Source organism: Physeter macrocephalus, chromosome 6 (assembly GCF_002837175.3).
Source record: "Physeter macrocephalus isolate SW-GA chromosome 6, ASM283717v5, whole genome shotgun sequence".
Lineage (NCBI taxonomy): Eukaryota > Metazoa > Chordata > Mammalia > Artiodactyla > Physeteridae > Physeter > Physeter macrocephalus.
In genome coordinates this window covers 56,043,082-56,067,508 of record NC_041219.1, presented here as the reverse complement: position 1 = coordinate 56,067,508, position 24,427 = coordinate 56,043,082, and the positions used below count along the sequence as shown (strand labels likewise).

At 53.6% G+C, this 24,427-nt stretch overlaps 1 protein-coding gene across 7 annotated transcripts in view; it reads left to right on the top strand.

Annotated features, from left to right (window-relative positions):
- Nucleotides 1-1,547: 1,547 nt before the first annotated feature.
- Nucleotides 1,548-24,427, top strand: part of CRACR2A (calcium release activated channel regulator 2A) — an 81,449-nt gene continuing 58,569 nt past the window's right edge. For all 7 annotated transcript variants that reach the window (XR_008617655.1, XR_008617654.1, XR_008617656.1 and 4 more), the window contains exons 1-4: nt 1,548-1,785; nt 10,752-10,863; nt 11,939-12,122; nt 15,793-15,939. Coding sequence is in view for 3 of the 7 variants with exons in the window: in XM_055085424.1 (XP_054941399.1) it covers nt 1,570-1,785; nt 10,752-10,863; nt 11,939-12,122; nt 15,793-15,939 (659 nt within the window). In the remaining 4 variants the exon portion in view is untranslated. The remainder of the gene's footprint in view (nt 1,786-10,751; nt 10,864-11,938; nt 12,123-15,792; nt 15,940-24,427) is intronic.

Genomic DNA, 24,427 nt, shown 5'->3' with positions numbered 1-24,427 from the left:
CCCGCAGCATGTGGGATCTTCCCAGACCAGGGCTCGAACCCGTGTCCCCTGCATAGGCAAGCGGATTCCTAACCACTGTGCCATCAGGGAAGTCCCCTATTTGTGTCTTTATGTTAAAGTACATTTCTTTTAAGCAGCATATAGTTGGGTTTCCTCAATTTAGGTGTCTGTCAGGCTCCGCCTGGGTTTCCCCTTCCTGTGCCATGAACTGAAAACTCTTTAGGCAACAATGGGGCATATTTCATTTGTTTCCCATCTCTCAGGAACAAGGCTTAGACTAGAGGGAGGCAAGTGTGGGCCCTTTGGGAGCAAAATTTAAAAAGCTAGTCACTCTCAGAGACACAGCTTCGAGAGTGGAATCCTCTCCTTGCACCTTAAGAAGACACTCTCAAGAGTGGGAGTACAGGGTTAGGACCTGAGACTCAACGCCTCTTAATCTGATACTTCAGGGGCCTCCCTCCACTCACCCTAGTCCCAGCCCTGCTGATCAGTATCCTTCATTGCCTGATATCCAGTGTCTGGAAAACCATTAAAAAAAAAAAAAAAAAATATATATATATATATATATATATATATATATATATATATATGTAATCTGGATTTTGGGTTACTTCAACCGGGAGGGTAAATCCAGTCCCTGTTATTCCATCTTTTCTGGAAACAGAAGTCTGGACTTATTCTTTATGAGATGAAAATCCCATATAAAGAGCTTCCTGACTGAAATACAAATGCTTTCAGGCATCCCTGCAAAGAATTTACGGAAGAGCCGTCTTCCTTCATTCAACAGAGAATCAATGAGCACTTACTTTATACCATCTTTGGGCTGATACCTGGGGTTAAAATCAAATTAGAGGTGGTGCCTCTCTTCTAGTGCTCATAGCCGACCTCTTTAGAACTGTGAGATTGCCTCTTTTATGCCATGCATAGCCTGTGACATGGGCCAGGGAAGCTGGGAGCCAGAGAAAGTCAGACCTAAAACGGAGAGATCAGGTTTACTAATTCCCAGGCCCAGAGTGGCTTTGGTGCTCTCTTAAGCTCACACAGCTGGTCAGTAGTAGCGGATTGCTATGCACTCTACTTTGAGGGCTACAGAGGAGGAACCCAACCCCAAAGACCTGCCTCCACTGCCCAACACCGTGACTGAAATCCACCATTAGAGGGCGAGGAAATGGGAAAATGTATAGAGAGACCACGGTGTGGTGCCTGCCTCCAAGTAAACACTCCAGAAATGGAAGCTGATCTATCAGCATCTGTGTTCTTGCCGTTGATTTAGATCGGGAGTAATTCTCTGGCCACCTCCTTTCAAGCTGGAAATGTCTGTTTTTCTTTCCCCCTTCTTCTCTGCTCTCTTTGATGGGCTGGCTGATCTGTTAAGGACCAGGGCACACGTCCCCTGGTTCCGAGCTTGTGCTGATGAAGAGAGAAACAGGCACTGGTGAGCCGTCCTCTGCTTCCCTCCCATCCCCCCTCATCCTTTTCCAGCCTTCCTCCATCCTTACCACGCCCACTCCTCTCTCTCATCTTCCACCTTCAGGTTCTGAAAAGACTCGAAGAAACTGACAGATCTGGATGGCCACGCCCGACAGGAGAGCGGTCTCCAGACCCCGGGGACCTGGCTGGGGGCACCAGGGGAGCGGGGCCTGCCTGGGCTCCCTGGACGACCTGCCGTGTGAGGGGACCCAGGAGCTGGCACCGGCACAGCTGACCATGCTGAGGAAGGCACGGGAGTTCTTCCAGACCTGTGACGCCGAGGGCAAGGGCTTCATCGCCAGGAGGGATATGCAGGTAAGAGGGTCCCGGGTTGCACCTGCCCACCTGGAATGCACGGGTCTCCCTTTCTTGGGCTGGGGCCTGCCCCACGGGAGGTGACGTCTTTAACAGAAAAGATGCTGTCAACTCTGTCCTGGAAGGAGGCATCGGCCTAAACTCTCCTGGGAGCTAGATCTCCTGGGTTCATTCTTTTTCTGGCCTTCACTTGGTGTCAGACTCGGGGGCTATTTTCTCTGAGTCAGTAACTCCCCAGAATTGTGGAAAATGGTGGCAGCAATATAAGAATCTTAAGTGAGACACGGAGAAGAACCTTCTGGAGCAAAGGTGGGAAGGCACTGACTTGTTACTTTACAACACAGCTCCGAGCTGTGCCCAAGCCACTCCCACAAGGTGCCATGACTCTCAGTCAGCTCTGTCACAGTGTTACTGAACCAAACTTGGATCTGCTCGCCCGTGCACAGTAAAGCCGATCTACTGACCCCAGGTTGTGGTGAAAGAAAGGGCAGCATTTATTGCAGGCGCCAAGCAAGGAGTCCGGGGCAGCTAGTGCTCAAAACACCTGAACTCCTTCAGACTTCCCTGGTGGTTCAGTGGTTAAGACTTTGCCTTCCAAGGCAGGGGGTGCAGGTTTGATTCCCTGGTCGGGGAGCTAAGATCCCTCATGCCTCAGGGCCAAGAAACCAAAACATAAAGCAGAAACGGTATTGTAACAAATTCAATAAAGACTTCAAAAATGGTCCACAGTAAAAAAAAACAAAACACCTGAACTCCTCAGTGGTTTTCAGCAAATCATATTTAAAGGCCAGGTGAGAGAGGGGAGTCCCGGGGTATGTGATCAGCTCGTGCACAGTTCTCTGGTTGGTGGTGGTACCAGGGCGGCGTCACAGGGGTTCACATGATCAATGCTTAGGCTCCAGGAGGCCTGGGGGCTACGTGCTCGTGGTCCTCAAGTAGTTAACGTCTTCCATTTGGTGGCGGTTTTAGCGTCTGCAAAACAACTCAGGAAATGTGCATGAGATACTATTATCTAGGCCCTCCAGAGAGGAGCTAAAGCAGAGGGTATGGGGAGGGGGTCTGTCCCCAAAGGCCCTGTAAGGTCTTGCTTGGTTACAGCAACACTAGCAGCCCACTACAGGCAGTGTGGAAACAGCCGAGTGTGGCCTGTTCCCAAACAACTTCATTTACCTACACTGAAATGTACATTGTATGTCATTTTCATGTGTCCCCAAACATTCTTCTTCTTTTGATACTGTTTTCATTTAAAAATGTAAAAGCGATTCTTAGCTCTCTGGCTGTACAAAAACAGGCACTGGGTCCCATTTACAGGGCGGGGCGTGGTTTGCCCACCCCTGGTCTGGTGCCTTCCCGGTGTCTTCCTTAAGTCTCTCATGCTGCAGTCATGATTTCACCCCGAGAATAAAGGAAGCGCGGGCTGCACTGGAGCTCTGACAGCATCTCTCCACACCACCCTCCCGTCGCTCGTACGTCAGGGGCGTTTTGGGGAGGGACACGCAGCTGCACTAAGGGGAAGAAGACCCGCGATGGGCAGGCTTTCTTTTTTAAGGCTGGCTTTTCAGAGTACACTGAAGTTGGGCCATGCAACGCAGACCCTCGTTCGTAGCCGTCCCACCTCCACTTGCTGTGTGGGCCTCGCGGGCTGGAGGCTTGTCACCTGGATGGAGCACCGCAGGCCTTTGTCCCACCAGCCCCACGGGGTGGAATATCCTGGCTTCTCCCAGACTCTTCCCCGTCCAGTAGGTGCTGCAGGATTTGAGGGGAAAGACCTGGGAACAGTGGTACCTCAGCCCGCAAGCGAGCCTGCGCCTCTCTCGTCTTCAGCAATTGACACCTGGTAAATTTCTTCCACTGGTACTCATTCGCAAAGCCTCAGCCCACCTAGTAGTCCAGCCTAGGTGTGTTTTGAGAAAACCTTGACAACCCCAGCCTGGGAATTCATAGCTGTCCTTCACAGGCCTGTGGCCATGGTGCTTGTAGGACTGGTTGTAATGGCATATGTTTCATTTGTACTTCTCCTTCTAGAAAAAGAAAGAACAGGGAATATTCCCTTTTACTGAGGGTCAACCGTGGGTCATATGCACGGGGCAACTCAGCACTCTCACTGAACATACCCCCGTTAACCTGCACCGAAGCCCACTCTTTATGAAGGCCGGGAGAGGCGCGGTGAGTTTAAACTACAGTGTCACTTGTTCAAGAATCGTCTGCGTTGGGCTGGGCGTGAAGTCAGAAGCATCAGATCCCAGAGGCACCACAGCAGCCTTGTTCCCTCCGGCCTCACCCCTGGTCCAGACAGCAGGAGGAGGGCGGGGCATCCCACCAGCTAATCTGCTGGCTCCGTGGCATTCAGCTCTGCCGGCCGCAGTTTCCGGAACTTTCCGCGTGCCTGTGGACGGCGAAGCGTTTGCAAGGTTCAGCTCTTCAAGCTGAGAGAACGATATCACGAGAGAACAAAACGCGTCATCGAAGGGCCGCCTCTCTGCCGCTTCCACGGCCATGTCTGGAGGAGGATGGGCTGGAAGGAGATTTGGGAAGAAGGTCACCCTCTTGTTGTCCACCCTGGGTTCCCTGTGAGGCCCACGCGCCCTTGGTTCTCCTGGCAGGACTGAGGACATCTGCCTGCTGCCGTCACCCCTGCATGTACCGCGGCGGCCGGTGGCCGGCCCCTTGGTCCTGGTCACCACCCCCTTTCTCACCCTCGGCTCCCAGCACGGCCTCTCGGGACCTGGAGAAGAGCTCACCGCACGCACGCACACCCAGATCCAGATGCCGGGAAAGGCCTGTTAAGGCGGAGAGTGGCTGGGTCGGGGTGGGGAGCCTGGGCAGGAGGGGCCGGCGGGGGAGGGGAGCTGGCACAAAACGGCACACAGTGCCATCCTTTGAGGGAGGGGGAGGGGCGAGGCTGCCCCCACCCCCCGGGGCTCCCATTCTTCTTTCTCCTGAGTAACGGAAGAAATCCACCTGCAGGGGGTGAGACAGGCTCCCAGCCATCCGGGAGGTGGGGAAGCCCAGGCATCTGAGAGGTGATCGGAGAGCAGCAGCCGTGAGCAAACAGACGCCCTGACAGAGCAGGACCCCAGACGGAAAGGAGCAGGTCCCCAGGGCCGAGGCCGGGATGCGAGCCGCCCTGAGCTCGGGTTGCGCAGCAGCTGCGGGACGTTGGATGGATGATATTGACCTGTGAGCGCAGAGTTTAGGCAGGGGTTGGAGGGTCTTCAGCTCCACCCGTGGCCCCCCAGACCTCACTCCCTCCTCCACAATGAACCCCTCTGTGTGTCCCATGGAGATCATTCCAGGCAGAACTGGGGTGAAGATTGCTTTGCAGGGAGGGGTCCCCTAGAGAACCAGAGTCGTGAGCCGGAGGGTCCCTAGTGAGAGGTGGAGGGCCACGGGAGGACCAGGCTGGAGAGGGGCGTGGGGGGACCCCTCCGGCTGGGAGAGGGAGATGGGGACAGGTCGGGCAGGAGGTCTCTGAAGACACCAGCAGCCTCGTAAACCCTGTTTCCCTGATTTCTTAGAGGAGTGTAATGGCTATTACCAATGCCAAGTACCCACCCTGCAACACTGCCTGGAACTCCTGGATTAGCCAAACTGTAAAGAACCATCTAGGAGCTGGCCAGCCAGCCAAACCTGGCTCGCTCGCTGTTCTTGTGAGTGCCGTGTAATTGGAACACAGCCGGGCTCTTTCCTTCTCATACCGTCCACAGCGGATTCCAAGTTACAACACGGACTTGGGAAGCTGTGACAAAGGCCTGAAAAGCCTCCAATATGCATGATCTGGCCTTTACAGGGGATGCTAGTTGACTCCTGATTTAGGTTAACAAAGAGACTCTTAAAGAATTTTGTGGTACGCTTGCCCTGAGTTTTAATCCTGAATTGGCCACTTACTAGCAATGTGAATTTGTGTAAGTCTCTTAAGCCCTCTAAGCTGTAGCCCCTCATCTGTGAATTCTTTATAACTAACTCCCAGCGTTAGAAGAGAATCAGGCGCGTGTGTACATGCAGAGCACTTAGCCCACGGCTGGGACCTGGAAATCTCTCCATAAATGCTCACTGTGAGTGTGTGTGTCATTGGGGCTGGGGGGACTTGTACCCCGAGTCTTAACACAATTCCTAGTGTCCTCCACTCTGTGATGTTTCTAAATTGTGGTAAAATACACGTAACAAAATTCCCCATCTGAACCATTTTTAAGTGACTATTTCAGTGCTTTTCAGTACTTTCACATTGTTGTGTAACCCTCACCAGAACTCTCCTTATTTTGCAAAATAGAAACTGTCCCCATTAAACACTAACTCCGCATCCCCCAGGGACCACCATCCTACTTTCTGTCTCTATGGATGTGGCCCCTCTGGGGACCTCGTATAAGTAGAATCATACAGTATCCGTCCTTTGGTGACTCTGCCTTATTTCACTTAGCAAAATGTCTTCAAAATTCCACATGGTGGCACATGTCAGAATTTCCTCTCTTTTTAGGGCTGGATAAGATTCCATTGTATCTATTTACCACATTTTGTTTATCCATTTGGCTGTCGATGGGCACTTGGGTTGCTTCACACCCTTGGGTGTGAATCACGTTGCTATGGAGAGGGACATACAAATGCTCTTTGAGTCCCTGCTTTCAGTTCTTTGGGGTATATACCCCAAAGTGGGATTGCTGGATCATGTGGCAGTTCTATTTTTAATATTTTGAGGGTTGCCACACTGTTGCCGCAGCGGCTGCACTGTCGTACCGGGAGGTCACGTGCCAGTCTGCTGTCTGCCTCAGAGATCAAGAAGGGGCATTTCTGCTGGAGAGGGTCCCTTCCATTCGTCTCTAGCTGGTGCTGCTCTTGTTTGTGTCCAGTCTCTGTGAGCGAGGGCAGTTTGGCTTCTTAGAGGACATCTGGCAGTGTCTAGGGATATTCTTGATTGGAATGACTGGAGAGGGAGATGCTACGGGCGTCTACTAAGTGATGTCCGGAGATGCTGCTATATGTCCCGTAAAGCACGGGACGGCTCCTCCCCTACCTCCCTCTCCAACAAAGAATTCTTCATCCCGAGTTGTCAATAGCACAGAGGTTGAGACTCCCGTCTGCAGCCAGCCGTCAGCCTGAACCAAGCACATCAAGGCACCAGGCGGAATCAAGGTAGATCCCGCCTCTGGACCTCACAGTCACATCCTGAAGATGTCTGGTGCGTCTGGGCTCTACCGCAGGAAAGAGAGTGGTTGGTGCTGGGAGAAGGGTCTGAACGGGAGGCTTTGGGAGCCTGGAAAGAGGGAGAGATTAATCTGGCTGTAAAGGTGGATCTCCTGGCTTTCTCTTTAGTGAGCATTTCCCTTAGATGCATTTGAAGCCGTGCAACCCTTGGCTTTAAGCTGCACGAGGCACGTTGCGGGCTGGTGACCAGGAAGGTAGAGGGTCCGGCTGGGGTGTAGCGGGAGACGGCGTTTTCCCCTGGCTCTGGGAGCCTGCGCCCTCAGCATGGCTCCTGCGGGACTGTTTCCTGTTCCACACCCCAGATTGTACGACCTCGCCGGGCATCCCTGGGTGGGGAATGGGGGCTGGTCAGGGTCTAGAGTGGATGGGGTCTCGACCGGTGCTCCGTGGGCAGGAGTCCAGGACCACCTGCTGTCACTCGTAGGCACTCGTTTATTGGTTCACTCGTTCAACAAGTGTCTAAATACCGCCTGGGTGTCAGCATTGGGCTAGATCCTGGGGCCATGACAGTGAACAACAATGAACGGGGTTCCTCTTCCTAGAGCTTCCAGGCCACCGAAGGAGCAGACATTCATCCGCTAATCACATCCATCAGTATGTAAAGTACAAAGTGAGGTGAGACTTACGAACGAGAGAAATGTGTCTGGGGGGGGTCTGGATCACTGGTCTAAGCCGGGGGTGGGGCTGCAGAGGCTTCCTGGGGAAGTGACGCAGGAATTCAGAGTTCAGAGGAGGCAGGAATTTAGAGTGAACTGGAAGGCGGTGGAGGGAGGCCACGGTTGGAGGGAGTGTGGAATCATAAAGAGCCACTGGCTGGGCCGTGGGGCAGAGTGAGAAGGGCGAGCCTGCCTTCTCCCCGACTCCCTCCCCGCCCCACCCGCTCTTCCAGGTGGGAGCGGGAGACAGGATCCCCCCGTGACGTGGGATTCTGGAAGGCTGGCACGGGTGGTGCTGGCCGGGCAGACTTTTGGGGGCAGGGGTGGGATAGCAATGAGAGAAAGGAATTAAGGGTGCGTGGATGCACGGAGAACCCTTAGCTGACAGCGGAAGCCCTGAAGGGGAAATTGCTTCTCTACCCCAGCCAGGCCTCCACTGTGACTTTAGGCAAGTCTCGGAGCTTCCCCGGTTATCAACGCCGTGGAATGAATCGCGTCCCTCTCCACCTGGCTTGGCTCCTTTAGTTAAAATGTAGACAGCGCTAGGTACCCAGGGGACAAGAGCAGAATAAGTTGGTTTTACATGGCTCTGCAGGCCCAGAGAAGAAAGATAAATAAGAGGTAATTATGGTTGTGAAGACTAAAGGATTTTTCAGGTAGGGCCAATAAAGAGAGGTTGAGGCATCAGGCACGCGCAGTTTACAGAGAAGGCTGGAGAAGCCCTCGGTGCTACTTCGGCAGGACGTGAAGAGGGAGGATGGCTTGGAGAATGTCCTATTGCCCCCCCCAGCTCCGGTGACAGCAGGCGGCGGAAGCCGGTTTGAGACAGAGACAAGGAATAGGCTTAGAGCACGGGAAGGACTTGGGGCCAGAAGTGTTGCTGGATTCAGGGATGGCGCCTGAGGCGGGGTGTGACCTAGCTTTTCCCGGGTGATGCTAGCAGGAGTAAGGGTGCCCACGTGTGGGTATCTGGGGGCAAGAGGCAAGTTGAGGGTCCCACTGACTCTGCAATTCCTTTCAGCCCCTTTCTGGGTCCAGCACAGTGTAAGAGACCACATTTTAGAGATCACATTCGGGCGGAGGGCAGGGAGCGGGGCAGGATTATCCCAAGGAAAGGACTGGAATCTTGGGTTTTCACCTTACCTCCAATGTGATGCCTTTAGCTTCAAATGGAGCTAATGAACTTCCTGCTTGCAAACTTGACTCCATCCTCGCCCTGCGTTCTCTGCCTTTGGCTTTGAGACAGCTGGTTTCTGGACTGTTGATAAGCCAGAGGTTCTGCTGTTTGCTCGGCAGATGCACTTCTGGAATCCTTGCACACACTCTCGCTTACCTTCCTCTTTAAAGACCTCATTCCCGTGTAATTCGGTGATTCTAAACGGCTCCCACATCATCCTGTCTGCCCACGTTGTAATGCATCATCGTGTCTCTTAATGCAAGTACCTGCCAAATTAATCGTTATGGCTTATCAGCTAGAGGGTGCCTGAGGGTCACACCGCGTGTCTCGCAAGTTACGTCATGGGCTTTCACACCTGCCAGCTCTCGGTGACCGTTCAGATGGGCGTGTACCTTCCTTCCTGTGGCCCCGTGGTCCTTGTCTTCAGCCGTCAGTCACCTCCACAGCGGCAGTTTTTGCAGTCATCCCCCGAGGAGCTGGGAGGATGGGGGAGGGTCAGCTGGGCTGTAATGAACTCCCTTGGGGAATCTTCATTGGGAGGTTTTGATTATTAGGGTAGAAGAGGGCACTTGCTTCAACGATGCAAATTAACGTGGGCCTGGGGCCACCGGTGCGTCGGGCAGAGGCCAGAGGGGAGCATCCACAGCTCAGCCACTTTGCTCCTCATCCATCAGCGTCTGCCCTTCTCTCCCTGCGTGGGCTGGGGCAGCCCAGGACTCAGGTCCGCTGACCTCACACCCCATCTTGGCCAATTCCCTTTTACAACGCAAATACTTTTTTTTTTTAAGTTTTTTTTTTTTTATTATTATTATTTTGATGTGGGCCTTTTTAAAAGTCTTTATTGAATTTGTTACAATATCGCTTCTTTTTTATGTTTTGGTTTTTTTGGCCGCGAGGCATGTGGGAGCTTAGCTCCCCAACCAGGGATCGAACCCGCACCCCCTGCACTGGAAGGCGAAGTCTTAACCGCTGGACCGCCAGGGAAGGCCAACCCAAATACTCTTATCCATACCTTAAGCCAGTGGCAGTTCGTGTCTTTTCAGGAAGTAGTTGAGAGCCAGCAGAGAGCAGGAGTGGGGGACAGGCTGGTGTGATGGGTGCGTGTCTCCCGGTGGCCTTGTCCAGCTTCTCTTCAGAGCTAAAGGACCATAGTGTGTGTCCACAGAAACTGCAGCCCTGGGACATGAGGGGCCTCCATCAGGGGAGGCTTCTGAGAGTGTGACCCACACCTGCATGGCAACAGCGGGACAGAGGGAGGGGCTTGGGCAGAGCAGGTGAAACCAGAGTGAAACCTGGCTGTGCCATTCGCTCACTGAGTGACCTTGGTGGGTCAGTGGCCTTGGTGGGGACCTTCTGCTTCCCCCTTTCTTTCTCTACCTCCCTCATCCTTTTTACTGAATGCTTTCTCCGTGCCAGGTACCGTGCAATATTCTTTACTTTCATCATCTCATTGACCTTGACCGCCTCGTGTCGTGCAGGTATTATCCTAAACAGGATTCAGTCCCACGCGGCTCTGGTCCTTTACAGCTGTGGACAGTGCCAGCTTTGAAGTCAGACCTGGATTTGATCCTGGCCATGTCACTTACTGGCATGCACAGGTCATTTAACATCATGCTTCATCTATAAAAGGGGGATAATAATGCCCACTTCAAAGAATTGTCATGAGAGTGAAATGCAAACGTATATATAATAAATCATATATAAATATAGTAATAAGTATACACATATTTACTTATAAATCATCCAGCAAGTTGCCTACCACATGAGTAGGGAACCAAGAGATGGTGGACGTCCTCATATTCAGAGGAGGAGCAGGGTGGAGAAGCTTCAGAATCTGGCTTCTGGCTTTTGTCGGCGGGGCTGGAAGGCGCTGCCCCGCTCGGCAGCCGTCCGTGAGGAGCAGTGTTAACCAGCGCGGCCTCGATTGCTTTCAGAGGCTCCATGAGGAGCTGCCCCTCAGCCTGGAGGACCTGGAGGATGTGTTTGACGCCCTGGACGCTGACGGCAATGGCTTTCTGACCCCCGCGGAGTTCACCACTGGATTTAGTAAGTTCTGGTGGATGCCGGGGCCCCAGGGTACGGGTTGGCCTAAAGCCGTATAAGGGGCCTCCCCGCCCCACCAGCTCTGAGGGCCCATGAAGCACAAGCCTTCCTGCCCCCTGAAGTCTCCTGGGGGCCGGGGGTCATTTGGTCTCTTTTCACGTGTCCACCTCCGCTGCCCACGCCACCGCCCCCTCAGTGCCCACCACGCTGTCACCGCCAGGTCCCCTCCTACGGGAACATGGCAAGGAACAGGCCGAGAAGCTCTGGCAGGAAGCTCAGTTTAAGAGAGGGGGCTGAGATGGGATTTCCAGCCTGTCCGTTTCTGCCGAGATACCAGTGGACAGCAGAGCGGGAGGCTTGTGTGGCTCGTTTCAACCTGAGTGAGGCTGAGTCCTCCAGGTTGAGGGGCAACAGCTCTCAGAGGAATGTGTAAAGGGTTTGAATAGACCAGTCGTTCTCAGGGTGACCAGGAGGAAAAACAACTGAGATCCATGAACAAGATAAAAAAAAGAAAAACCAGATACAGCATCAGAGCCAACACTGATCAGATATTGATTAGAACAGATATGCGTCAGATACATCACCATGCGTCTGCCTCCTTCAAGGTGCCAGGTATTCGCTTGGAAGTATCTGATGCCTTTCCTGACCTTCAGGAAGTTATAATTGATTCGTAAACGTGAAGCACAGTGATGCTGGTGCCCGGGGTGACTAGGTGATAACACGGAGCCTAGGCAGGCAGGCTGCTGGAGTGCGACGGGGGAAAGGTCTTGTTTAGAGAAGAAATCAATGAAGAGATGATTCTAAGCCAGCCTTTAAAAGATTAAGAACCACAAAGGTGCCGTAGTACCTGCCATGAGCTCTGCCTTTCCCAGATTCTAGCATCTCTGGCAGAATCTCATCCAAGTAGGAAAGACCTAAAATCCAGAGCATGGCATCCAAGGATCTTTGCTACAGGGAGTCTGGCCTCCCCTTTCCTCCTCTCAGCTGAACCTCAGTTAATTCCTGGCAACTGGGGAAGCCAAGGTCTTCCTGGGTGAGTGTTGCCTAATCCAGATTCCTGTGCCCGTGCATCCCCCAGGTGACTTCTTCTTCAGCCAGAATAAGCCAGGTGAGGAAGGTACTGGTGAGCACCTGGCCCAGCTCCAGGAAGAGAAGGTGTATCAGACCCGAGGGGATGAGGATCTGGGTGACATGGACGCAGATGAGGAAGCCCAGTTCCAGATGCTGATGGACAGGCTTGGAGCCCAAAAGGTTTTGGAAGAGTAAGTGGCGACTGTGATCTGGGGGATGGAGCCCAGCCTGGGGGCAGCCTCTCCGTCTGTTCTGTCCAACCTTAACGCCTACTAAGCCCTCAGCCAAGCCCCGGGTCCCTGCTTCCAGCTAGGCCACTGGCTCCATGCAGCCTGCCCTTGGCCATGACCTGTCTGCGTCAGGGTCTAGGGCTCTGCCTCTGCTTTTTACATTATTTTCACGGGAAACACTCCTACCCCCTGATCTCCCACACTTCTTCCTCACCCCCGTGCTGTCCACAATCAGTACAGTCCTTGGCTTGGCCTTGCTCCCTGAGGGCTGCCCGCCCATCGGAGGGCTGTGCAAGGGTTGAAACCCTTGAGGGTTTCGGTGCGTCCCGCCTAAGGCTTCCTGTCACCATCAGCTCGCCAGCATCTCCACCTCCGCTGGGTCTCTGGGGCTGCAGTGTGTCCCACGTGCTGTGCTCCTGACAAAGCACCTTACACGGAAGCGTCTGAGCATCAGATCCCTGAGCCGAGCCAAACCTGTTCTGGAAGCCGAGGTGGGAGGTGAACCTGTTTTTACCAGCTCATCACTTGGGTGATCAGTAACTCAGCTGAAAATTTCAGGTGGCTGCAACTTCAAACCAAACGTAATACCCCCATTTTTTTTTTCTTTTTTGCAAAAAGTGTTTTGTAAGAAAGAGACGCGTGGATGTAAACCCAGACCTTTGCCATGAAATGAAATGAAATCAAGTGATGTTGTAGCTAGTGGAAACCAGAGAGTCGCCCGAAAAACATGGAATAACTTCTGCCCCTTTGCCATCACCTTTTGCCTTTTTGTGTTGGGGTCTCCAGGTCTTGGGTTGGGTGTGTGTTGCATGAGTGAGGGGGGAATGGCCTGATGGTTGGAGCTGATGTGTCTGGAGCTTAGGAAGAACACTGTGGAGGAAAATGATAAAGGGGAAGCAAGAGAGAGGGGCCTTCACACAACATGCAGACCAAGAAAGTATGTGTAGCTCCCAGCATCTTTTAGGCTGTGGCAGAGTTGAGACAGGCTGGCAGAAGCCCAGGCAAGCCAGAGGGGACACTAGCTCCACTTCTCCAAGGACAAGAGGCCAGAGCCCAGTGACCATGCCCACGACCCCGTGAGGGCTCGTCCTGGAGGAGGGGGCCGCGGGGGCAGTGTGGGCGAGCCAAGGGACTGTCATGAAAGAGAGGCGTCTCTCTGCCCACCCATCACTTCTGGGCCACCACCCTCCTGCAGGGCTCTCAAATCAGAGCGCACCAGAGGTTCCTCTGAGGACGTCAGACAAAGGCCCGCGCAGGGCCGAGCCAACACGACAGCTCCTGGAGAAGAGAAGGCTCTGGGGAAGGTTCCAAGAGTGGTCGATAAAAACCGACACACAGAAGACGGTGCCTGGCCACTGTCATCCTCCTTGAAGTTAAACAAGAAGGAAGTGGGCTTTTGCTGCAGCGTGAGGGAAAACGGTCCAGACCGTAGGACCCCAGATGAGGAAACAGAGGAAAACTTCAGAGGTCTTTAAAGATCTCACCGACCAAGATGGTTTGTGTGCTGTTCTGGAAGCAGGGAGATGGATGGACTGACCACCCAGAACCCTTTCTCACCCTGCACCCCTGTATCCTTCCAAGAGAGTGGCCTTGGCTTTGTCCAGAAGTGGTAGACAGAACACGTGGGCTCCAGGCTTTTCTCGGTGCTTCAACTGGCTGAGTGATTTGGCAGCTAATCGGCCTTGGCTTATTTTTCATCCAGTGTTGAGAGACTTATCCCTTCTCCAGAAATCTGGTGGGAGGTGATGTGGCCACGACTAGGAGGTTTAGATAGCTTTGGAAGAGCGTCACGTAGGTCTACAAATCTCACTGGAGGCTCTCACCCTAATGGTTCTCTGCCAGGCTCCAGCAGGAACCCAGGGGATGGGAGCAGACAGACCTCGGCCAGCAAGGTGCATCTTGATTTTATAATGCATTTACCTTATGAGGGGCAACCTGCCACAGTGATGGGAAGTCATCGTGGTATCTCCCAGAGACCCTTTATCTCTGAACCCTTTGTGCAATCCCCATTGTATGTACAACCCAATAGAGCAACAGACACAGCATGTTCCGTATGGGGGAAAATGGAAATTATTCTGGGAAACAGGAGGCTCCTTACCTCCCCTTCTCTCGTTTCCTAGATCTCTCATGTCATCCAGATCAGTGCTAGGTTTTCAACAAATAATAAATACTTGTTGGGTGGATGGATGGGAGGATGGATGGATGGCTGGATGGATGGATGGTTGGATGGATGGATGGTTGGGTGGGTGGGTGGATGGATGGGTGGATGGATGGGTGGGTGGATGGATGGATGGGTGGATGGGTGGATGGATGGTTGGATGGATGGGAGGATGGATGGGTGGGGGGGTGGATGGGTGGATGGATGGATGGATGGATGGGAGGATGGATGGATGGATGGATGGATGGTCTAGATGAGTTCGTGGATGTTTGGATGGAATGGAGCAAGGGAAGGAAAGAGGGAAGGAGGGATGATTGGATAGATGTTCAGATAACTGACCAGAAGTAGGTTCATTTCTCGGTGGCCCTCTTCTCTGCTGGGTGCAGAGAGTAACATTTACACCCCAGGCACATTACTAACATGGCACCATCAAGTATCACTTTTGAGTAGAATTTCTGATATAGTGCTTGTTACACAGCACAAGGGATTTTATTCTTTATCCTGAGGGTCCCTAGTTGTAGCTACCTTCAGATCAAAGTGGTTTTAGAATTTAAGGAGTGAAACCAGATCAGCCTCTGGCTGTCTGTCTGATCCCTGGCTGTAGACTGTTGAGTTTCTCCAGAGGCAGAGCAGGTCCGTGGGTGTGCCGCCTCCCGCCCCTCCCCTCCCCGATCACCGTGACCGTGACCCGTGCGTCTCCTCTGCTGAGCGCCAGCGCGCCTGTTGCGGAGGGAGCGGTTCTGGGCGCGTCACTCTGTGTCTGTGCCTCTCTGCCGGCCTCCCGACCGTCCACCCGTCTCTCCGTGTGCGCACACACGTCTCTCAGACTTGCCCCTTCCCTTGCCCTCTCCTGTCAGCCACGCCGCTGCCTCCAGGCCCCGGTGGGCTGCTGCCTCTTCCCTTCCACTCGCTGCGGTGACAGCTGCTTCCTGCCATCCATCAGTTGCCACGTCCTTCCCTCTCAGCTGTGAGGCCCATCCTGCCTGGGGCGACAGGCTCGCTGCTTCAGCTCCACGGCGTCTGTCCTCACACGCGCTGGGCTCCTGTCCTCCGGCTTCCTCCTGGCATTTGGAGATGCTCCCGGCCCGCGGCTCTGTGTGCTAAGCACCGCCAGCTCATCGCGGGAGACAGAAAGCAAAGCTGTTGAGTGTGGCCATTAGGAGGCCAGCGTGACTCCTGGCTTCATCACTTCCCAGCTGAGTGATCTGAGACCGCTCACCTCAGCCCCCTTCATCCGTCCCCTCCCCCGTCAACGGGGGTGTTAGCAGCGCCTGCCTCACTGCAAGGTCAAATGAGCAAATGTGCATAAAGCAGCCAGCATGCGGCAAGCGCTCAGTAAATGTCAGCCACTGCTGTTACTGTACTGACGATGAGAACGATGTTCTAGCCATTGGCGTCACACCCGGGACCTCCGTGTGTCCCATGAAGCCTCATGTCCACGCTCCCACCCTAATGCTCCTTTCTCTCTCGCAGTGAAAATGACGTCAAGCAACTCTGGCTGCAGCTGAAGAAGGATGAGCCTCGCTTACTGTCCAACTTTGAGGATTTCCTGGCCAGAATCTTCTCGCAGCTCCTAGAAGCCCACGAGGAGAAAAACGAGCTGGAGTGCGCCCTGCAAAAGTGGGTACCAGTCTCCGCCGCCCTCTGTACAGACGCGTGCAAACCAGACACACCTCTTCTGTCTTACATTCGGTGATGCCGCCTTATGACCATCCGCCAGGGCGGGGGCCGGGCCTGTGGCTGTCGCCGGATGTCTATTTCTAAGCCCTCGCTCACATTTATGAGGCCCTCACCACGTGCTATGGGCACGATCCTGAATTCCTACACAACCCATGGGGATAATTATCATTATCCACAATTTACCAGTGGGGAAGTCGAGGCACTGAAAGGGTAAGTAACACGCCCCCAGAACACACAGTGTGTAAGCGGCAGAGCCAGGGCTCAGAGCAAGGTGGTCTGGGGCCCGAGACCCATTAGAGACCACTCTGCCTCGGGGCAGTAAGGGCCCGGCCTATGGGACCTATACCCCCATCTCTGGACCAGCCCCCGGCCCTCCCGCCCTCACTCCCGTCATGGCCTTAAGTTTCTCCTGCTGCCCTCTTGGCCCCGGCGTCTCTGCAGATATTTAGTGCTTTCTAGAACTCCTCCTGTACTGGAGGACGCCGCACCAGGCAATGTGCTTGGGACCTGAAGAGGCTGCTTGGGAGCCAAGCCCGGGTTGGCCGGGCCCCGGGCGCCGCAGGTGCGGGCCCGCCAGGCGGGTGTCCCTTGGCCTGTGGGGACGAGTGTGCCAGCGGGGCGCTGTGCTTGTCCACACTCATCTGCGAACATTACGGCAAGGAGCTCGATTCTGTGACCCACAGGGTAACTCAGGACAGCTCGCCGTCCTGAAGCCTCAGCCAGAACGCAGGCTGGGAGGGGGCCGAGCTCGGAAGCACCCCGAGGAGGTCCTCCCCGGGCCCCTTGTCCCACCCGGAGATTTGCTGATGTTCCATAGGAATCCTCAGCGATTCCGACAGACCACAAGAAAGCCCACAAGCCCCTAATTTAGAGAGAGGTCACCACGTGTGCGGACCGCTGTCCTCGCCCCACCCTGAGCTCCCTTTCATCTCATGCCTCCTCCCCATCAACTCTACAACAACTTGCCGAGGCCCACTGGGTACACACAGGTCTGGAAGAGGGCCTTTAGGACCCTGAATTATGAGAAATCGTGGCCGTGTGGTGCTGGAGGGAACACAGTCGGGCTAGAGGAGTGTTCAGAGCACTCTGGGCTGAGGCCCCCAGGGCTGGGACAGAGAGGGGTTGAGGGTATACGCTCTAGAGCCTTTAGCTGAATAAGCTGTGAGTCAGAGCTGAGTCCGAATCTTGGTTCTGCTGCTTACTAGCTAGCTGTGTGACTTAGGCCAAGTTACTTAACCTCTCTGAGTTGCGGCTTCCTTATGTGTAAGATAGGGACGGTAATACCCGTCTCATAGACCTGTGAGGATTACATGTCAGCATTTAGAACAGTGTTGGCACTTAGTAAGTATTCGATGAACGTTAAAATAATAACATTTATTACTATTTTAAATAAGTATGTCTGTGAGTCTTGGAGGATTTGCCTGGCTGAAGTGGAGAGTTGGAGGTGAAGTATAAGGATCCCTTTATCCTTCCAGACAACACAGTGTAGAGCTTTGCTGTCGAAGTCTAGTCTATGGACCAGAAGCTTCGGAATCACCTGGAAGCTTCTCGGGAATGCAGAGCCTCAGGCCTCGCCCCAGGCCTACCGACTCTGCGTTTTAACAAGATGTCCAGGTGCCTCTTGTGTGGATGTGAGAAGCAGGCCCAGGGAATCAGGAGCTCTGGGTCAGAGTCACGTGTGGCTCTCCAACCAGCTAGCTCTGTGACCTTGCTCTGGACTCTTGGCCTCTCTGAGCCTCAGTTTTCCAACGTGTAAAATGAGGCTTATTTTCTGCCCCTCACCACCCCCCACTCTGAGTCCAGCACTGATCACCCCAAGGAGCCACAGTGAAAGTCAGGGGGCACCCCCAGAGGGGACGGCTCCCTTGTTTCATAAGGAGACGAGGGCCTGAATGGCTGCAGTGACCCAGCTCGGGGCCCAGAATCTTACCTGCAGGGGCCCCCTCTGCTGGCCTGCACCTCTGCAGGGAGAGACTTACTGCAGAGCCTCTTGGGCCATACATCCATCCCTAAGTGGCCTCCATTCATGTTTTTGTTCAATTTAATGATGGTTAAAAAGTTCTTGAGCTGAAAGTCAAGGTCACTCTCAGCTGCATGGTCGAAACTAGCTCAGCCAGGAGTTCCAGCCTTCTGTGCCCATGCTCCATTCATATGTCTGCCAGCTACCCCTGCCCCAGGTCAGCTGATGGAGTCTACTCCGGCCCGGGGGCTCGGGTGGACTCAGGGGTCACTGAGCTCTCTGGCAGTCCTTTTCCCAGAGACCTCTAGTGAGCAGAGCACTGAAACGGGAGACAGGAGCAACCTGAGGTCGTGCCCAGGCACTGCCACTGACCAGCTGTGTGACCTCAGACAATGTGATTTACCTCTCTGTGCATCTGTCTCCTTACCGGCAACATTCGAGAATGGGATTGGTGTTGTTCAGACTTCCTGATGGTGACTGGCCAGAAGACACGCGCTTGACTTTGCAGCTCCCACACACTTGTGTGTGTGAATAACTGAGACAAAAGTTTCATGAAATGTGTTCACCCTCGTGACATGTGACGGGCTCTGAGGTTTTCTCTTAGAGTCTCTTGTGTTCTCTTCTCTTCTGTTAAAGAAAGGAAAAGGTTGTTCACATCTTGTTTCCGGGTTCTTCCTGGACCAGGGGATCCCTGAAGGTCCTTGCAGCTTAGCAGTCAAAGAAAAAACTGAAACCCCAATGGGATACAGAATAGGTAGATGGGAGGTTTTACAAATGGCTCAGCATGAGGCTAAGTGATTCTGGGACATGTAGGAGGCGAGTTTGGGGGTTTGGGCTTGTTTGCAGGAGGGGCGCACTCTGGCTGGTGGAGGGAGAGAAGGGAAGGTCTGGGGAATCGTTTGACGCGGGCTGCAGTCCGGGGAACCCTGACTGTCAGAGCATCTCCCGGGCTCCGCCACGAGCGGGCTGTTCAGTCCAGGGGCTAACACGTCACTCCACCTGGGAAATGAGCGCTTGTCCCAGAGAGGGCGACGAGACTTGACTGCTGTGCGCAGCCCAGGGCTGGGCACCAGGGTACAGTCGCGTGTGACTAGTAGCCGGCATGTAACGGGCACTTACTCTGTGCCAGGCTGAGCTGAGCCAACGGAGCACAGCGTCCCCGTCTTTGAGGAGTTTATGATCACACCAGCGAGGCAGAGCTGTAAAGATTCTGCCGCAAAGCCGACCAGGAAATCCCCGTGCCGTTGAAACACCTGACAGCGTGGCCATTGGCAGCAGTGGCCTCAGCTGCCTCCCCCTTTTCCGAACCACACACCTCGTTTCTCTGTCCCACGGGGCCCAGAGACTTGCGACCGACCTGGGGGAGTCCTGGTCCCAGGTCCCCAGCCTGGCCGTGTCCCTCAGGGTTACAGTTTCACTGCAGTGAGTGAGAGAGGCCCCCCTAGAGCATCCTCCAGGGTCTCCTCCAGCCTCTAGGAGGGAGGAGGGTGCAGCGGGGGCGGTGCTTGGGCTTGACATCTTGAAGCTGATGTCCGGAGGCCAGGCTCTAGGGCAGTGTCGGAAGCAACTCCAGGCCTCTCCTCCCGGCTGTGGATTTTATTTTCTGACCCCGCATACGGGGAGCAGGGGAAAGAGGCAAGCCTGGGGGCCTCCAACCTCCCACCCTCTCGCCTTTGGGACAGAAGTTGAGAAAACCTCAGATCTGAGTTAGACTCTGGGTTCAGTGTTGGACGCTGGTGCGGGGCCGCCGAGAAGCAGCCGCGGCCCGGCGGGGTGAGGTGGGGGCCAGGTGGCATGCAGGGCCCTGGGCTTGTGCCCAGCTCGTCTGCGGCACCTCCAGGGCGGACTGCATGCCCTCCACTTCCCTCGGAGGAGGAGGGGGTCAGATTGCAACCGAGCCGCTTTTCTCTGTGTGCACCACGCAGAGGCTTGGCGAACCTTACATTGTACCGTGGGAGACATGGTTTGGCGTGAGGGGGGTCTGCGAATTCCTTTGCCGCTGAGAGCACCCTGCCCAATCATGTTGATCTGGAAAAAAAGACTTGAGCTCTCCAGATGCAGAACGATGCTGCCTGGAGGCGGCAGGAACTTCAGACCTTTCACCAGTAGGGGATGCTGGGACCCTACTCCAGGAGGGCCCCGTTGCCTTGGTCTGGGGTGAGGGCTCCAGGTCTGCGCGTATAAAATATCCCGAGGGATTCTGACTTTGGATCCGAGTTGGAATCTGCCGGAGGCGTTGCCCTGGTTGAGCTCCTCCCCAAGATCTAACCCGGAGGGTCGGGGTAAGAATGGATTAGGCTGTGTCTGGGGGGTGCTTTGAGCTCTTTGAAGAAAAGCGCTTTCGCTTTCGAGATCAAAGGCAGCCCTCTCTCAGTCTCCTGAAGCTCAGTAGCCTGTCCTGCATGCTCGGTGGACCACCCTTGGCCTTGACGGGTTTCGCGACGCTCTCCACGCCCTCACCGGCACCAGTCCCTCCTCCGCACAGTCCTTCCTGGTCCAGATGATTCAGGCCTCGGGCAGTTTCTCGGGAGCATGGGGGGTGGGGCTCTGGGAGGGCTTCACTTGCAGCTCCCACCCAGCCACTATCCTGCTGCTTTCTGTCTAGACCAATTTTCCTCAGCTCTGCAAGGGTGTCCAGACCAGGAGGGAATGTGTCTCACAACCCGACAGGCAGCCCAACCGTGATCCCGGCACCTGACACAAGCCTGAGGACTGGTGTTCTGTGATGTGTGTGTGTGGGGGGGGGCGGGGGGGCGGGGAGGTCATCATTTGCTTGGCCTTGCTTCCAGGTAGGGCAGCAATTCAAGCATCGTATGTATGGCAGGTGGCCCTTACGTACCACTTGTGACGAGCCTTAGCTGTGCGGTTCTTGAATGTTAGCTTGTTTCAGAATGACCAGGGACTCTTGATTAAAGAGTAAATTCCCAGGTGCCTCCTCCAGGGGGTCTAAATCAGTGTGTTTTGGGGGCAGGGGAGCCAGCAATGTGCATCTTAGCACACGTTCCCCAGGGGTTCTGATGCAGGCAGACCCCAGACCCCACTGAGAAATGCCTCTCTAGCCTGTTCTTCCAGAAGGTACCAGCCTGCAAAAGGCACGCCCAGGAGCCCTTCCAGTCTATAATCCACTCCTGTTCTCAGAGTGGGGGGAAGTTCTTGGGGAGGGCTCTAGGCCATACGGCCACAGCTTAGTCACGCACGTGTCTTTTTATCGGTATGTTATCATGGGAGGCAGAAGCACGTTGTTAACTTGGCCCTGAGTTGGAAAGGTGAGGTCGATCTGTGCTCTCTGTGCACCGCGGGCATGATCTGTAAACCTGACTGATGAGAAACGGTTTGCTTTATCGGATGGGATAAAGCTGCGAAGTTGGTTTATACAAGGCAGCAGAATCTAATTAGGGAGAAACCATCCATCTTGAAAGTCCCATTGGCGATTTTACAGCCTTTGCAGAATTTTCTACAAACGCTTATGTTTGCCTTTCATTCACCTCTACCCTAATCGTGTGGGGCTGTGTGCATGTGAGAGAGAGAGGGACAGACAGAGACAGAGACAGAGAGGCATTAGAGAGACTGAGAGAGACTGATTTCACTGAGAGACTGATTTCAGGGGAACAAGGGAACCCTAAGTGGGTTTTTCTCGTACTTAGCCTCCCTTTGCAGCCGGAGACCGCAGTTGCGTGGGGAAGGCGGCAGGGGGCAGTGGTGAGTCTGAGTCCCTCACGACTCTTATCCCCACGGCAAAGCTGGCGGAGGCTGAACTTGCTTCCATTTTCTTCTCCGGCAAATAGCAGACTCATTGAGATGTTTCTGGCCCAGGGTCTTCACTCCGTGATCAGAACGTGAGGGGTCGGGGGGAGGGGGGAGACCCGGGAAAGGGGGCAACCTCCAGACATTCGGCCCCATTCCTCACCCCAGGACGTGCTCACCCCACAGTTGACAGATCCCAGATGGAGTCTGGATGCTGAAAATCCTAAATGCAGAGGTTTGGAGTTGTCAGGTTCTTTTTTCTTTTCTTTTCTTTCCTTCTTTTTCTTTTTTTAAATTTTTTATTGGAGTATAGCTGATTTACAGTGTTGTGTTAGTTTCAGGTGTACCGCAAAGTGAATCAGTTATATATATACTTAGATACCCTCTTTTCTAGATTCTTTTCCCGTATAGGTCATTACAGAGTACTGAGCAGAGTTCCCTGTGCTCTACAGTAGGTCCTTATTAGTTATCCATTTTATATATCGTAGTGTGTATATGTCAATCCCAATCTCCCAATTTATCCCCCACCCCTTTCTCCCCCTGGAAACCATAAGTTTGTTTTCTACATCTGTGACTCTATTTCTGTTTTGTGACTCTACATCTGTGACCCGCCCCCCTTTCTCCCCCTGGAAACCATAAGTTTGCTTTCTACATCTGTGACTCTATTTCTACATCTGTGACCCTATTTGTAAATAAGTTCTTTTGTATCTCTTTTTTTTTTTAGATTCCACATATAAGCAATATCGTATGATATTTGTCTTAAAACTGAGGATGCTGGGAGGGCAGTGTGGTACTGTAGATGCACGTGGGACGGGAGTTGAGGCCTGGATTCTTCCCGCACTCCGGCCCAGGGAACCAGGTGACCACACACTGGCCACCTGCACTGCCCCGACCCTCACTTCCTTCACATGGGATACAGGACACTTGTCTGCGATGGGAGGGAACTCTTCCTCTCTCTGCATCCGCCTTTCCCCAGGCTTTGCAAACCAGAGTCCTATGGATCAGACCGCTGTCCCCCTGGAAACCATAAGTTTGTTTTCTACATCTGTGACTCTATTTCTGTTTTGTGACTCTACATCTGTGACCCGCCCCCCTTTCTCCCCCTGGAAACCATAAGTTTGCTTTCTACATCTGTGACTCTATTTCTACATCTGTGACCCTATTTGTAAATAAGTTCTTTTGTATCTCTTTTTTTTTTTAGATTCCACATATAAGCAATATCGTATGATATTTGTCTTAAAACTGAGGATGCTGGGAGGGCAGTGTGGTACTGTAGATGCACGTGGGACGGGAGTTGAGGCCTGGATTCTTCCCGCACTCCGGCCCAGGGAACCAGGTGACCACACACTGGCCACCTGCACTGCCCCGACCCTCACTTCCTTCACATGGGATACAGGACACTTGTCTGCGATGGGAGGGGAACTCTTCCTCTCTCTGCATCCGCCTTTCCCCAGGCTTTGCAAACCAGAGTCCTATGGATCAGACCGCTGTCGGTCCACACGGAAACACATGAGATCAGAGCAACTGCTCTCCAAGGCCAGTGGCCATTTCTGAAGCTCTGCTTTGAGTTCAAGCTTCTGAAATTTATCGAAACTGTAGAAGAATGCCATTTGTTCTGTTCAAGGCCAAGACTATCCTTTCATTTAGGGAAGGAAGATGCTACTTTTCTTCCTGGAATGATTTCAACACACCCTGCCTAGAACCTAGAGGTGGGACCAGATGACTTTCTGAGACCCTTTGTTCCTAAGTGAAGGCAGAGGAGAGAGGAACAGGAAAAAAATTTGTTGACCAAGTAATATTCTGTAGCAGAAAGGCTCGGCCTGTGTGCCATTAGCTGGAACCCCGGTGGAACTGAGTATTAATGCTCTGTTCTAGCCTGGTACCTTGACTCTCTGTGTGCAGTGCACTTTGTGAAGCTTAATTAATTTCCACAGTACCGGTGGGAGGCTGGCAGGGAAAGTCCTTGCTCGCTGCAAATTCTCTCTGAAGGCCTCTTTGACCCTAAGCCTTGTATTGACAGGAGAATCACTATTCCCAGCCCATTTTGCTTCCCACCTGTCCCATCCTTAGATCTCCAGTACCCCCGACACCATGCACGTGCACACTACACACCACCCCCCAACACACACACGCAGGGTCATTCTTCTGAGAGGGGCATCCACCACAGTCAGACGTCCTGGGTGGCATTGCCTCCTCGAGGTCAGACCTGGGCCTTTCACCCTGCCTTTCAGTAGGTTCCATCCTTTTCAAATCCATCACTACCCCTGCAGCACCCTCGGTATATAATTGTTCTCCTTCCCCCCACTGTTGAAAATCTCCCTTTTCTGGACTCAGCCTTTCTTAACTTTTCCCCTGATAACTCCACACCCGCCCCACTGCCGGAGCAGGTAGCTTCCTCCGCTTGACTCAGCCAAGGCTGTGTGGTCACAGAACTATGTCAGCTGGAGCTCAGGAAGGCACCATGGGGTGGGGTTGGCACCGTAGGGGTGGTGTGTGGCCTCTTCTGCCTGTTCCTTTCCTCCACGCCACTTACGCGTGGACTTGGAGTTCATAAATGCTGAATTCCTGGTGGGCAGAGACCATTCGGTAAGTCTAAATTATGTTACCCAGAATGTTGTTTTATGAAGTAGTCAATCAATACTTGTTCATGCTGGTGGTGACGTATTGGGTCTGCTAGGCATTTCCACATGCATGATCTTACTAAGTCCACATGATTTCTTTCTT